Source organism: Schistocerca americana, chromosome 9 (genome assembly GCF_021461395.2).
Source record: "Schistocerca americana isolate TAMUIC-IGC-003095 chromosome 9, iqSchAmer2.1, whole genome shotgun sequence".
Classification (NCBI taxonomy): domain Eukaryota; kingdom Metazoa; phylum Arthropoda; class Insecta; order Orthoptera; family Acrididae; genus Schistocerca; species Schistocerca americana.
In genome coordinates this window covers 103,789,990-103,806,751 of record NC_060127.1, presented here as the reverse complement: position 1 = coordinate 103,806,751, position 16,762 = coordinate 103,789,990, and the positions used below count along the sequence as shown (strand labels likewise).

The 16,762-nt window shown below is 40.9% G+C and overlaps 1 protein-coding gene and 1 pseudogene across 1 annotated transcript in view; both read left to right on the top strand.

The window, feature by feature from the left end:
* LOC124550703 (serine/threonine-protein phosphatase 6 regulatory ankyrin repeat subunit C-like) overlaps positions 1–14,144 on the top strand; it is a 43,738-nt gene extending 29,594 nt beyond the window's left edge. Inside the window, exons 2-3 of the mRNA XM_047125426.1 lie at positions 5,697–6,246; positions 12,414–14,144. Coding sequence (XP_046981382.1) covers positions 5,697–6,246; positions 12,414–14,144 — 2,281 coding nt within the window. The remainder of the gene's footprint in view (positions 1–5,696; positions 6,247–12,413) is intronic.
* LOC124551491 lies at positions 3,104–3,221 on the top strand (annotated as a pseudogene).
* Positions 14,145–16,762: the final 2,618 nt, after the last annotated feature.

Here is a 16,762-nt window from a genome sequence, read left to right as displayed (position 1 = left end):
CCTCCTGAATTAAACATGTATTTTTGCCAACATACCGAGGGTAAATTAACGTCACCATCAACTGTAATTGTATGAGTCGGGTACGTGTTTGAAATCAAACTCAAGTTTTGTTTGAAGCTTTCAGCAACTTAACTTCTTATACTTGGCATTCACAGTCATGTAGAACTTTATAAAAGACATCATATTTACGCCAGTGACTCTAATACTTGCTTTATTTCACGATTACAATTTCGGCCTTAGGCACTTATCAAGTGCAGCTGAAAAATACAGAAGTATATCATCTGAATTGGGAGGTCGGTAAAAGGATCGAATTATTATTTTATTCCGGTTGGCAATAACAACTATCTACTTCAATTTCGCGACAAGATGAACTACTTCTAACAGCAACAAACACGCCACCGCTAACAGTGTTTAGCCTATCTTTTCGAAACATTGTTAGGTTCTTCGCAAAAATTTCGGTTGAGAGTATCTCTGGCTTAAACCAGCTTTCAGTGCCTATAACGATTTGAGCATCAGTGCTTTCAATTAGCGCTTGGAGCTCTGTTTCTTTCGCAACACAGCTACGACGACACACAACTGTTATAGCGATGGTTCCTGTATCTACGTCCTTCCTGTGTTTGGCCTGCTGCCTTTGTGACTGAAGCCCTTCTTGCGTTTTCTCGAGGCCCTCTAACCTAAAAAATCATTCAGTCCACGCCACACAGCCCCTGCTACCCATGTAGCCGCCTCCTGCTTATAATGGACAACTGACGGATACAGCAGAACCCGAAACCCAACCACCCTTTGGCGGAAGTCGAGGAATCCGCAGCCTACACAGTCGCAGAACCGTCTGAGCCTCTGATTCAGACCCTCCACTCGGCTCTGTACCAGAGGTCCGCAGTCGTTCCTGTCCACTATTCTGGAAATGGTCAGCTCTGCTTTCATCTCGCAAGCAAGACTGGCAGCCTTTACTACTTCTGTTAGCCGCTCGAAACCAGAGAGAATTTCTTATGATCCAAAGTAACACATATCATTGGTACCGACGTGGGCAACCACCTGCAGTTGGCTGCACCCTGTGCTCTTCATGGCATCTGGGAGGACCCTTTCCACATCTGGAATGACTCCACCCGGTATGCACACGGAGTGCACATTGCTTTTCTTACCCTCCTTGTCAGCCAAGTCCCTAAGGGGCACCATAACGCACCTAACGTTGGAGCTCCCAACTACCAATAGTCTCACCCTCTGTGATTGCCCGGATCTTGCAGGCTGGGTGGTTTCCTCTGAAACAGGACAGGCGAGAGCATCCAGCTCAGCGACAGTGTCAGCCACAGACGGCACCTGGAACTTGTTTGTCAGACAAACCGGGGAGACCTTACGTGTAGCCACTTGGGAAGTCTTCTGCCGCCTGCTTTGCCCCGGGGCGATCTCCCACTCGACCACAGGTGAAGGGTCAGCCTTGGTGTGAGCGGTAACTGGGATGGCTACCGGGCTACCCGTGAGGACCAATCGGAGGACTCGGATGTGCTGCACGTCCATTGGATCCCCAAGGCCAGCCCACGACAGTGATGCCCATCCACTGCAGCCTCAAGCTGTGCAACCGAAGCCATTACAGCCTGAAGCAGAGAGCAAAGTGTCACCAATCCGGCTCGCATCCGCACACAACAATCGCAGTCCTTGCCCATACTGAGCTCCGTGGAAAACTAGAGTATGCAGATACACGGACTATCGGCACGTGCTGCGCAACTGTACTGTAGACCCTGACGAAAACGCAAGAACTGTGTCTAGTGATACGCAGATATTCAAAAACCTATCGAACCACTTAGGTGAAACTAAATAATTCGCCCCTGATTAGGAACTTGTAATATGTCGCAAAATCACTTTACTTTCCGACGCAAACGAAAACGCGAGAACTGTGGCTATTAGATATTAAATAAACACGCAGAAACTAAAGAAACTAAACTATTAAAGCACACAGATGATATAAAAATCGCTCCTGGTTAGAAACTCGTAAAAATAACAAAATAGGTTACTTCCACTGCCTCTGTAGCCGTCCATAAACTGGAAGAGGTGTCGCTAAACGATTCAGTTCACAAATTGACCTATCGATCGTGTCTACATCTACATAGATACTCCGCAAGCCACCATAAGGTGCATGGCGGAGGAAATCGTGTACATGTCGTGTTCCATTCGCAAACAGTGCGAGGAAAAAACTACTGTCTACATGCCTCCGTATGTGCCCTAATTTCTCGTATCTTATCATCGTGGCCCTTACGCGTAATGTATGTTGGCGGGAACAGAATGGTTCAGCAGTCAGCTTTAAATGTTGGTTCTCTAAATTTTCTCAAGAAGAAGCGTCATTCAGCCTTTGCATAACATTGCTTGAACAATAACGACAAATACACAATATATGTACAAGTCTTACACACAGAGGAAAAGGGGTCGAAAGTCAACCACTTACAAATTTTAGAAATTAAAAGACAGATGTGGATATCCCCACACCTATTATTAAATGAGCAAACCCAATTCAATTATTCACCTCTTTTAGATGAGATCACACTTCCAGGGTAGAAGCAAAACTTTGGGCCCCAGTCCATCATAGTTAAAAAGTTCTTGGCTGACGCATAACTTTAGTCCGGCCATTGTAGTGTAATTGCTGAATGTGTAATAATGTTTGTAATCTGTTAAAAAATGATCATTGACGTAATTTTACATTAAGCTATGCATCGATACTTTAAGAAGTTGAGATGATTATCTTTGACTTTTCAGTGTGTTTATATGAGCATTATCATCTTTGGGCAATCAGTAATGTACTTAAAAATGGGCTTATAACCTGAAACCTAGGTTGTGCAATAACATTAATAATAAAATTGTGAAACAAGCTGAAAACAGTGTTTGTTTAGCTACTTTCCGTTTTTTCTCCAAGAACCCGCAGTTGATTCAATATTAAAATGATTTCGGAATAGTGTTTCCTGGATAGAACGCCGCCTTCCCTCTAGCGTTGCCCATTTGAGTTCTTGAAGCATCTCTGTAACACTTTTTTTTTTCGAGCTACTGGTAGTAAATCTTGCAGGCGTCCTCCGAGTAGCTTCGATTTTGTGACATATTCCAAGTTCCTAGTCAGGGGGGCAATGGCCTTGCCGCAGTGGATACACCGGTGCCCGTCAGATCACCGAAGTTAAGCGCTGTCGGGCGTGGCCGGCACTTGGATGGGTGACCATGCGGGCCGCCATGCACTGTTGCCATTTTTCGGGGTGCACTCAGCCTCGTGATGCCAATTGAGGAGATACTCGTCCGAATAGTAGCGGCTCTGGTCACAGAAAACCATCATAACGACCGGGAGAGTGGTGTGCTGACCACACGCCCCTCCTATCTGCATCCTCTTCTGAGGATGACACGGCGGTCGGATGGTCCCGATGGGCCACTTGTGGCCTGAAGGCGGAGTGCTATGCTAATCAGGGCCGAATTATTTAGTTTCACCTGAGTGATTCCTTAGTTAGGTTTTTGACTCTCTGCTTATTAATCTAATTTACTAGACACAGTTCCTGCCCTTTCGTCAGGGTCTACAGTAGAGTTGCGCAGCACGTGCCGATAGTCCGTTTATATGCATATCGAGGGTAAATTAAAGTCACCACCAACTATAATCGTATGAGTCGGGTACGTGTTTGAAATCAAACTCAAGTTTTCTTTGAACCTTCCAGCAACTGTATCATCTGAATCCGACCTGATACACATTCAAAACAATCGAGCAGTACGCACAAGCGCACTACATTTACACGTGAGCCACCATTTCCTAAAATTCTCCCAATAAACCGAAGTCGACCATTTGTCTTCCCTACTACAGTATTCACAAGCTGCACCTAATATCGCTTTGCAGCGTTAGTCCCAGATATTTAAACGACTTGGCTGTGTGAAGCTGGGCACCAGTAATACTGTATCCGAACATTACAGGTTTGTTCTTCCTAGTCATCCGCATTAATTTACATTTCTCCACATTTAGGGCTAGCTGCCATTCATCACACCAATTGGAATTTTGTCTAAGTCGTCTTGTATCTTCCTAAAGTCTCTCTACTTCGAGAGTACACAGTACACCACAGCACCATGTCCCATAAATGTTCGATGGGAGTCATGTCGGGTGAACTGGGTCGCCAAATCATGTGCTCGAATGTTCCAGAATGTTCAAACCAGTCACAAACGATTGTGGCCCGGGGACATGGCACATTGTCTTCATTAAAAATTACGTCGTTGTTTGGGAATATGAAGTTCACGAGTGGCTGAAAATGATGTCGAAGTAGCCGAATATAGCCATGTCCAGTGAATGAACGGTTCAGTTGAACCAGAGGACACAGTCCATTCAAAGTACACACAGTTCACACCATTATGGAGCCATAGCTGGCTTCCACAATGCCTTGGGTCCACAGCTCCATGCGGTCTGCGTCGTCACCTCTTACCAACTGAAATCGGGACTCATCTGGCCATGTCATGAGTTTCCAATCGCCTATGGTCCAACCGATATGGTCTAGACCCCAGGAGAGCCATTGCGGGCGACGTCGTGCTGTTATCAATGGCACTCGCTTCGGTTGTCTGCTGCCATAGGCCATTAACACCAAGTTTCGCCGTAGTGTCCTAGCAGATACTTTCATCGTATGTCCCACGTTCACTCCTGCGGTTATTCGACGCAGTTTTGCTTATCTGTTAGCAGTGACAGCTCTATGCAAACACCGCTGCTCTCGGTCGTTAACTTGAAGACCGTCAGCAAGGGAGGTGGCCGAGGTGGGACGTAATGCCTGAAATTTGGCATCCTCGCCGCACTTTCGACACTGTGCAACTCGGAATGCTGAATTCCCCAACGCTTTCAGAAATGGAATGTCCCATGCGTCTAGCTGCAACGACCACTTCACAACCGAGCGAGGTGGCGCAGTGGTTAGCCACTGGACTCGCATTCGGGAGGACGACGGTTCAATCCCGCGTCCGGCCATCCTGATTTAGGTTTTCCGTGATTTCCCTAAATCACTCCAGGCAAATGCCGGGATGGTTCCCCTGAAAGGGCACGGCCGACTTCCTTCCCTAATCCGATGAGACCGGTGACCACGCTGTCTCGTCTCCTTCCCCAAACCAACCAACCAATCACTTCACATTCAAAGTCTGTTAATTCCCATCATGCGGCCACAGTCACGGCGGGAACCTTTTACACGTGAAGCACTCTCCGTCTTGAGGCCACGAGTGGCCCATCGGGACCATCCGACCGCCGTGTCATCCTCAGCTGAGGATGCGGATAGGAGGGGCATGTGGTCAGCACACCGCTCTCCCGGTCCTTACGATGGTTTTCTATGAGCGGAGCCGCTACTACTCGGTCGAGTAGCTCCTCAATTGGCATCACGAGGCTGAGTGCACCCCGAAAAATGGCAACAGCGCATGGCGACCCGGATGGTCACCCATCCAAGTGCCGGCCACGCCCGGCACCGCTTAACTTCGGTGATTTGACGGGAACCGGTGTATACACTGCGGCGAGGCACATGAACAACCTGAATATAGATGACGACCCCGTCAATGCACAGCCCTTTTATAGCTTCTGTACGCAGTCCTACCGCCATCTGTGTATGTCCATATCCCTTTTGTGTCCCCAGTGTATATGAATGATAAATTGTAAGGTAATTGCATTTAGTGTCGCCGACTGTAGTAGAATTACTGAAAGATTGAGTTCTCTTTGTCCTTTGCAGGAACACACCAAACGATGGAGACAGCGATCCCAATGAAGGCTTCTCCTACGAACACATGGCCATTTCTCTTGTCTTCCTCCGCTGCCTCAGCAAGGAGCTGCCCAGCTTTGAACTTCGTTCCGAGTACGACGCTGCAGGCAAATTCGACGACGTCGTCGTTGAGTGGAAATGTGCCAGAAATGATGGAACTGTTGGCAGGTACACGTTACTCGTGCAGTTGAAACACAAGATGTCGCCGGATTTTCAAGAGCTCAAAGAAGCCCATTTCTTTTCACCTACTTACGCAGAAAAGGGCTTCAACATTGAGAAGTACTATGAATCTTTTAAAGAGATTAAGGGGAGTCTGAACGGCAGCCAATATGCGCTAGTGCTCTCAACTAACGCCTCCCTGCATGAAAACGCGAGGTGTTTTTTTAGGGAGCCAGAGGCGAGCTCAGTCGTGGGGGAGGCAGACCTGTTAGAGACGGGCGGTGAGGCGAGTTCAGTCGTGGAGGCAGAGCTGCTACAGACGGGCGGTGTGGTGTACCAACTGAACCCAGACAACGAGAGGGTTAAGGAGAAAGTCAAAGACGAACAGCAGGAAGCCGAAAACGCCCAAGATTTTATGAAGCATTTCTTCTTGTTCTGTGGGCAAAAGGACGTCAAAAGAATACGTGAGGACATCTGCGTGGAACTCGAACGCCTGCTTGTGCCTTCCCAAAGCTGCCAAACAGTCTGCGAAGAACTACGAAAGAGTGTGAAGGAATGGAAAGTTGAAAAAAAGTGTAGCGACCCAGATGTCCTAACCAGCAGCTGGAGCAAGTGGACAGACATTATACGCCAACACGTAGAGACTAAGGTGACTAATTGTAGCAGCTTGATTACGAGACGGAAGTTCCACAATGTGGAAACTGTTTACCAAAGCAATGAGTTAACTATTTAGGAAAAAGTGAATTATACTACAATACTGAAAGCATTCAAAATTTTGATGAATTAATATGTGGTCATGTATGTATATTTGTTTTAAAATTGCTTTATGATAATAATAATTTTAACAATATTTAGGATTTAATAAATGGGCATTTTTGGAAGATCCATTTATTTAAACAAAATGAACAATTATTTAATACAACTACATTAAATTTAGAAAGAATTAAAAAAATTGAAGAATTTAAATATTTTTAAACAACTACAATCATCAATAGATCCAAAGGTAACTAATCCAATTAAACAATTTCAAAAAGAATTTAATGTTATTTTTAAAATAACTAAAGGATATATTGGTTTTAAAAATAGAACAGCTGCTAATGTAAATGATCCAATTGAAGACAAAAATGTAGTTAACAAACAATACTTAGAAATAGAATACATTATAAAACTGAATACACAAGCATTTTTAACAGAATTCAATAATTATTTTACCAAAAACGAAGTAGAAAAAGCTTTTTCAGATAATTTTTCAATAGTAGATTTAACTCCGTACTTAAAACAATGAAGTAATCTTAAAGAAAATGTATATGGTAAACAAATAATGGAATTTACTTTTCTGAGAGGTGGTGAACATAAAATGTACTGTTTTGATATGATTTCATACTTAAAAGGATGATTACTGTTGGTAAATACATAAAACTGATTTAAACTTTGATGATTTTGATATAACAGTAAGTGTAGCTGAAAAACCTATGTCAAATAATAATAATCAATCAATAATGGTACACAAATCAAAGTTTATAACTGTAAAATTGTAAGTTTCTGTTTAAACTGTTCCTGTAGATGTAAATATAATTGTATTTGGTGAAATAATTTAAATTTTAATAATTTTTTTGTCTATATAAATGGAAAATCATACTTCATATGACTCTCGTATTTATTGTTTGAAGCATAAAAGTTTACTGATACACATAATTAACACAGAGTAACAACTAAAAATGGAAGACAAAGAATTGATGGTCTTTGTACAATATGTAAAAGTAAAAGAAGTAAGTAACTTAAAAAAATTTGTGAATGGTGAGGGTTTGAATAATAATAATAATAATATTTGTGAAAATATAATTAATGAACTACATAAACCAATTACAAAGAATTTTAAACAAATAAATGGTGTTTCTTTTAATATAGATGATTTATGTAAGCTGATCTAGTATAAATGGATTTAGGTAATTTAAAAGGAACTTCAAAAATAAATAAAAGTTATAAATATTTATTGACACTATTGATGTTTTTTACAAAATATGCATTTGCTGTTCCTATTAAAGAAAAAACAAGTAAGAATGTAGTTGATGCATTAGAAAAAATTTTTGTAGATAGAAAACCAAATAATTAAAAATGGATAATGGTAAAGAATACTATAACAAAGATTTTAATGAAGAAATATAACGTTAAACATTATTCAACTTTTTGAGAATTAAAAGCGTCTGTTGTTGAACGATTTAACAGAACAGTTAAAGAAAAGATGTGGAAGAAATTTGCTTTACAAGGAATTATAAATGGTTAAATTTAGTTAAAGATCTAATTGATAAATATAAAAATGCAAAACATTCTACAATAAAAATGAATCCAATAGAAGTAAATGAAAAAATTTAAAAAATAAGTAACAGTGTATCTAATGAGCAAGCTAAATTTAAAAAAGGTGATAGAGTTAGAATTAGTAAACTTAAAAGTCTTTTTGAAAAAGGATATACAGCTAATTGGTCAACAGAAATACTTGAAATTGAAGGTGTTATTTATTCTAATCCAATTACATATAAATTAAAAGATATGAAAGATAATTTTTACTATCAAAAACTACAGAAAACAAAATATCCAGATGTGTACTTAGTTGAAAAGTTTAAAATAAAAAAGATAATAAACTTTATGTTAAATGGTTAGGTATTGTTAATGCACACAATAGTTGGGTAAATAATGATTAGGTAATTTTATAATAGTTCAGTTTGATGAAGACTAATTATATTATTAATCAACTGTTCTTGTGTATAGTTATTCAAAATATTAAAATACTCCAGATGACAGACAATCCTAAAATTTTCTTTCATTCTTTGATACAGATTTATTGAATTAGGATTATGGTTCAATCTTAACATTTCTTCACAATTTCGATGTCTATCTTCGATTTTATGTAGTTGTTTCTATAAATTTTTTCCTTGTGTTCTAATGACATAATAGTTATATTCACATTCATCATCAAATAATTTTAAAAGAATGAATGTTGGTCTTAATTTTTTATTAGTTTTTTAGGAACTGCATATGGTAATAAACTCTTTATTTCTTCATTTTTTCACCTATTATATCTGAAGAAGTATGAAGTGTTACTACCAAATTTTGAATTTGAACAACTTTCAATTGAATTATTTCAGTGTTTATTTTATTTAATTTTTTTGGTTGTTCTATACAATTATCATTATGTTTTATTCGATCCTTATAAAAAGTTTTAATTTTATGTTCTCCATGTCTTCTAATTGATGGTAAAAGTTCATGAGTAACCCATCTTTTAAATTGTTTATCAAAGACATGAACCAAGTGGATTTTGTTATTATATTAAATATATATATGGAAAATATAAATATTCTGTTGTTTATAGAGGACCAAATTGTCATAAAAAATTTATAGAACGTATAAAACAAGAAGTTGAAGAAATTGGAAAAATATATTCTGAAATTGAAGAAATGAAACCACTTACACTTGATGAATATAAAATGTATCATAAATCTACAGTTTGTACACTATGTAAATGTCATCATACAAAAAAAGAATGAAAAGTTCGTCTTCATGATCATTTAACTGTAAAATATATTACTTCATTATGTAATAGTTGTAATTTAAAACTACAACAACATAATTTTGTATCTATCTATTTATATAATTTATCTGGTTATGATTCACATCTTTTTCTAAATGAACTTGTTTATGATAATAAAGAAATAGAATTCATGCCAAACAATGAAAATTAATACCGTACTTTTAGTAAATATACAAAAAATTAAAAATGTGATTTGTTGTACATTTAGATTTATGGCTTCTTATCTCGATAAACTTTCATCAAATTTAAAGAAAAATCAATTAAAAATTATTAGATAGTATTTTTCTCCAGAATTATATAATTGAGTAATTAGAAAAGGTGTTTATCCATATGATTACATGGATACTTGGAAAAAAAATTTGAAGAAACACAATTTCCAACAAAAGATAAATTTTATAGTTAATTAAATGATTGTGACATAAGTTATGAAGAGTATGAACATGCAAAATTAGTATGGGTAAAGTTCCAAGATGTATGCTTATAAAATTGGTGACAAAATAGAAAAGAAATCAAAAGTAATTAAAAATGTGTTGTTAAAAACAAAATAAGTTTAGATGATTATAAAAATTGTTTGTTTAACAAAAAAAATATAGAAAAATCAATTTAATTAAAAGTGAAAAACATGAAATATATACGATTCAAGTAAACAAAAAAGCATGAAGTCCTCATGATAATAAAATATATCTATTGGAAAGTAAAGTAGATAAATTACCATACAGTCATTATTCAATAAAAAAATTATTATATATAAATCTAAAAAAACTTTTTCTATATAAATGGAGGCTATGATCAATAAACTCAATTATGTTAGTGTTAGGAAAGAGATTAAAAGAATAACTGAACTAGAGATAAATATTTTATACATTGTTACTGACTGTGAAAATTTAAATACTAGACATGGAGAAAAATTTGTATGGAGCTTAATAATGATTTTAAAGTAATTTTACCAAATAGATATTACAAATTAATTGATCCCTGGGAACTTGAAATAATTAGAAAAGGGCAAATGAAACTGAAATATAAAGGAATGAAGAAACTTAAAAATAGAAATAATGAATTTCATAATATAGAGTTCACAATGTAAAAAATTTACTTCTGTTACCTAATACATTTTAATTATTTACTTATGTTCACAATGCGATTTTTTAAAATAATGTACTTTGTTAACTAATTCATTTATTTATGTTATTACGTTCACCTATGGGAAATGTATGTAAAATAAATGATTTTTTTATTATAGCTATTATTATTAGGTGAAAGGGATAGTAAAATGAGTTTGTAAGTTCTGGACAATTAGATAAATTTTGTGAAAAATAAAAAGTGCGAGTGCTAATGAGCAATTTGTTATTTTTTATAAAATTGAGGTAGTGAGCCAGAACATACACAATTATCCTGCTCCTGCGGATTTTCTGGTGCCCAGTCCACACTGTTATGCCAATTTACAGTTCCATTAAGTTTAAATTGTGCCTCGTCACTCCACATTACCTTCATCACAAATTGTTTGTCATCATTTAACATTTGCTGATACCATTCGCTAAATTGCATTCAGCGATCAGGATCATCATTAATCGCGTGCAGTAATCGTGGAATGCAAACTTTCCACTTTATTCACGTGCACATTGCACAGCAGGCTTCTGTGGAGAATTAACGATCGTTTCCAACAGGAGAGCCGACAAAGCAGAACTTGTAGCTGTACGCTGCCTTCCTGATCTTCCTTTGTGAATATCACAAATCGTTCCATGCAATTCAAACTTGTCAATGACGCGTTTAATTCTTAGCCAGGTTGGCAGTTCCATTTCAAACTCACGCCTCCACTGACGTTGCACTTCAACGGTGCTATCAAACTTGAAAAACCACTTCACAGTACATTTTCGTTGCTCGAATATCAAGTGTGCTCCAGCCACCTTGTTTTCTCAATACTGAGGTACTTACATCTGTTGAGGCAAAGACCATACTACAACACACCTGTAACTCAAATCGAATGACAAAATCGACATCTAGATAGAACCTGCAAAGAGTGTGTGGTGTGCGTACTGTAAGACCCTCAAACACACACCATCAGATTATTTGACTGGTCGCTCTGACGAAATAGGCGAGTGTCAGCAATATGTCTCGTGGTCTTATCGTGGCGTGTTTATGTCCTGCCGTTAGGTCAGACGATAGAAATGGCACTTGCATGCTAAGAGTAGCAGATTGACGGTGACCAACTTTAAACAGAACTTCATTAATTTTCACACACATTTATTAAAAATAATAACAAACATAAAAATTACTTAACTTGGTTCTGGATGCTATTTACAATTGACAGTCTGAAGTTCTGTTAGTATTGGTACATTTATCTTATTCTCACATATATCTCTGATACTTGCCAAAAGTGTCTATACGTTTATCTTCATGGCTAGGTACAGGAATATGGTAATCTTATTAGGCACAGACTGAAGCTTGACTATAGACTGGTACAGACAAATGTAGAACTCATACAGACTGGTACAAACTAATGCAGACTGGTACAGACTGGTGCAGACAAATGCAGACTGACTAATCAGAGGTCTGTACACTCGTTATAATACCTTGCGTGTTCATGTATCACTGTGCGAGTGTTATCCGCGAGGAGAAAAGGTTCTATGTTAGCAGCAATCTCATTGGCTGCATTACATATTAATACGCGGATTGGTGGAAGCAGAATTTGGTCCGTCTCTACGGCAGTGCCATCTCGTAGAGCGGAGACAGACGAGCACTGCGCCTGAGCTGTTGTGCTTAGCGGGGTGCACTCTAGTGGGAAAGTTCTGTACGCGCTGACTACGCGGAACTATGTACACAACAGAGTGTATACATTTTTCTGGCGGACTCTTCATTGTTTGTCAAGTAGTGTATAATTTGTGTACATGGAAAAGATATGTGGTTTATGTAGTATGTGTCTTTTGAGATATGGTGTTTTTCAGGTGCTGAATATGCTCTGGAATATCTACAGTGTCCCAGAAAGAAGAAGTGCGTATGTGGACGATGAGGCCTCTGAGGATTCCAAAGATCACAAGAGCAAGCCTTGGAGAAGAAGGACAGAGCTGCACAGTGCAATACAGAATGGAGACGAAGAGAAAGCCAGGAAGCTCATTCGTGCTGGTATAAATCTCGAAGTCCAGGACGAAAATGGAGAGAGTGCTCTGCATTACGGAGCGAAAGCTGGAGCCTCGAACACGGTGAAGCTACTCATTGAGGCTGGCGTATCTCTGGAGGCCCGAGATGACGGTGGACGGACAGCTCTGCACTGTGCCGCGCGCCAGGGCAGCGGGGTATGTGCTCGGCTGCTGGTAAGTGGTGGTGCAGAGCTGGACGTTCGGGACCACACCGGCGCGACACCACTGCACACTGCGGCGGAAGCAGATGCTGACGAAGTCGCCAGAGTGCTCACTCAAGCTGGTGCAGACCTCAAGGCGCGCGACAACGATGGAATGTCACCGCTGCACTACGCTGCGCTCCAGGGAAGCGTCAAATGCGCTCGGTTGCTCGTTCGCAAAGGTGCGAGCGTACACAGGCAGGACAGGTTCGGTGCAACTCCTCTTCACTACGCAGGGGGAGGAAAGGTCGCGGATGTGGTCAACATACTGCTCGAGGCCGGGGCGCGACTGCATCTTCGCGACGAAGACGGAATGACGGCCTTGCACTATGCTGCGGATAAGGGCAGCGCAAAATGCGTTTGGTTGCTCGTTAGTAGCGGTGCAGCTTTGAACGAGCAAGACAACTTCGGTAAAACACCCCTCCATTACGCGGTAAAAGCGAATTCCGCAGGCGTCGCCAAGTTACTTATCGATGTTGGTGCGTCTCTGAAGGTACGCGACACACACGGTAAGACGGCGTTACACTATGCGGCACATAATGGTGGGGCAGAGTGCGCTTCGGTGCTGGTCAGTGCAGGAGCAGATGTGAACGTGCGCGACATAGCTGGCGCCACCCCTCTGCACTATGCGGCGGAGGAAAACGCCACGGCCGTCATCGAGCTACTGGTTCAGTCCGGCGCACGTGCGCACAGCCGCAATGAGCACGGGGTAACAGCTTTGCACTATGCTGCGTCTCGGGGCAGCGCAAAAGATGCCCGGCTGCTTATCAGAGATATCGTACACGTGAATGCGCCAGACAAGGATGGCGCAACACCTTTGCACTATGCTGCACGTGCCGGTAATACCGACTGCGCTTCACTCCTCGTCCGCGCCGGCGCAGACATTCGCATCCAGGACGCAGGCGGCCTGACAGCCCTTCACTATGCAGCGCGTGCACCTAACCCACAATGCATTTTGTTCCTCATACGCGCTGGATCGAGTGTGGATGTACGAGACAAGAAGGGCGCAACGGCACTCCACTATGCAGCCATGTCAGACAAGGCGATTTCTCTCAGCAAGGATGGGCCAATTGACGGTGCGGCGGAATGTATCAAGTTGTTGCTGGCATCGCGCGCATACTCGGGCACCAGAGACGAGCAAGGGAAAACCGCGCTGCACTACGCCGTGTCTGCCAGGAATTTGGCTTGCGTGGCGCTTCTCATAGATGCTGGCTGTGATGTGCTGGCCACAGACAAAAGTGGCGATGCACCGCTGCACTGTGCTGTACGAGCAGACAACTCAATATGCTTCACTCTGCTGCTACGTTCTCTTGCCACAAATTCGACATCTTGGAGATAGAAGTGGGTAATAAGTAGAGCCCGGATTTTATGTTCGAGAGTGGTTTGATTAGCCTGGTAAAAAGGCAAGAAAAAATGTTTGCTTCGTAACCGACTTATCTTCCTTCTCCTTTGAGGGGTATTACACTTGGTCCATCGATCCTCCAGCTTTCTCATCCCATCGGAAAAATAGGTTCTGTTGTGTTGGCAGAAGAGCCAACACCGTGTTACTAAGGGAGGCCGAAATGCATGCGTTTTAGCTCACGCAGGCTGGCGTGAGGAGGGAAGAACTATACTAACGTGAGGTCTGGAACATGACAAGGAATGAGAGTTCAGAAAGCGGACGTAATTAGTTTGATACTTAACTTTAATCCATTATGATGAACGTCGCTCTTGACGGTACATGATTCACAATATTATCAGTTCAGAATACATTCAAAGTAACTGAATATGGCGCTTTGCTAGGTCGTAGCAAATGACGTAGCTGAAGGCTATACTAAACTGTCGTCTCTGCAAATTAGAGCGTATGTAGGCAGTGAACCATCGCCAGCAAAGTCAGCTGTACAACTGGGGCGAGTGCTAGGGAGTCTCTCTAGACTAGACCTGCCGTGTGGCGGCGCTCGGTCTGCAATCACTGATAGTGGCGACACGCGGGTCCGACGTATACTAACGGATCGCGGCCGATTTAAAGGCTACCACCTAGCAAGTGTGGTGTCTGGTGGTGACACCACATTTTCTGTCAAACTCTGCAAAATACTCGTTGACGATAATTTCTTCCCAGCAAGCTAAAGTTTCAAGTTAGGGGCCAGTAGGAAATCGCTTGGAGCTAAGTCTGGTGAGCAGGGTCGATGAGCAACCAACTGAAAGCCCAGCTAATGCCCTTTCGTCATTGTCATCGCTGATGTGTGGGATGGAGCATTATCCTCGTGAAAGACCACTTTTTTGCGTGCCAAAATCGTTCAAATGGCTCTGAGCACTATGGGACTTAACATCTGAGGTCATCAGTCCCCTAGAACTTAGAGCTACTTCAGTCTAACTAACCTAAGGACATCACACTCATCCATGCCCGAGGCAGGATTCGAACCTGCGACCGTAGCGGTCGCGCGGTTCCAGAGTGAAGCGCTTAGAACCGCTCGGCCACACCGGCCGGCTTTGGGTGCCAACCTTGATATTTTTTCAGCAAGCGCAAGTTTCAAACGATCCAACAATGAAGCATAATAGGGTCCAGTTATGGTTCAGCCTTCTTCCAAATGGTCTATGAGTGTTGTTTCCTGAGAATCCCATCACCTCACCACCTGACAAAATTGTCTTTGCCTTCTTTAGTGCGCTTGCACCACCCTTTGTCCATTGCTTTGACTGCCATTTTGACTCTGGTGTGAAATGGTGGATCCCGCTTTCAATAACAGTGACCAATCGGCGAAAAAAATCTTACTTACTGGTATTAAAAATAGTCAGACATTGTGTTGAAATAATGTACTGGATACGCTTTTAGTGGACTGTGCCCAATCGCTGCACCCACCTCGCACACAGCTTCTTCACAGCCAGTCCTCCGTGCAGGATATTACGCAGTTGCTCAGTGGAGATACCTACAGTCTCAGCAATCTCACGAACTTTTATCCGGCGGTCTTGTATTACCATATCATGCATTTTGTCCGTGATTTCCTTTGTGGTGACCTCAATTGAACAGCGTCTTTCGTCTTTGGTGCTCGTCCGACCACGTTTAAGTTCATAAATCCAAAAGTAAATGGTCTTCGATGATGGTGTAGAGGTCGTGCGAACTTTAGCCAGTTCTATTTTGATTTGTACAGCAGTCCAACCCTTCAAATGAAAATGTTTAAAACAGCATAAAACTCGGTTTTCTCCATTTTCAGTCACAGTCGACTCACTGACCAATTCATATGGCTGCCAACAACGAACTGTGCACTGTACATTGTTGAAATTCTTTATACGATCCTTGGAAATATCAAGCTTATCAACCATTAAGGTGCAACAACAATGTTCTATTTTTTCATGGGAATTTACCAGATTCATCAGACCACCTTTGAAGTATCAAATTAAGTAATATGTAGTAAATGTGTTTTTGAAAATTTGTGAAATATGTAAACAAACATGTATTGAAGAAATTATATGTAAAGGCTAAATTTTCATTTTGTTTCATTTGCCACAAAATACAAGTTCGCAGGTAGGCTAGTCAAATAAGTATGTTAATTCTTAACCCATTTCACTTCTGCTACAAAATACTGAAGTGTCGCCTCTTGAAGCATTTAAGTTACACTGGAACGGGATGCAAAATTAATTATAATATTCTTGAAACTTCCTGGCAGATTAAAACTGCCAGTAAGTTTCACATCAGCGCACACTCCGCTGCTGAGTGAAAATCTCATTCTATAATATTCTTCTCCAAATGTTCTGTTGCCATGCATAGTAATGTCTCTGACAATATGTTTTCATACGGAGGAAGATCGCTCAGTTGCTCAAGAAATCAAGGGTGCATATTTATATAGAGCGATTATGCTAGAAATAATATTCTCAGGGGGTTCTACAACTTCGTCACTAAAGAAACTTGACTAGCAAAAAAAATCAGGGGTTTTATTCAGCATATGTTGCAGTTTGCTGGAAACTACACCACCCACTTCAGCT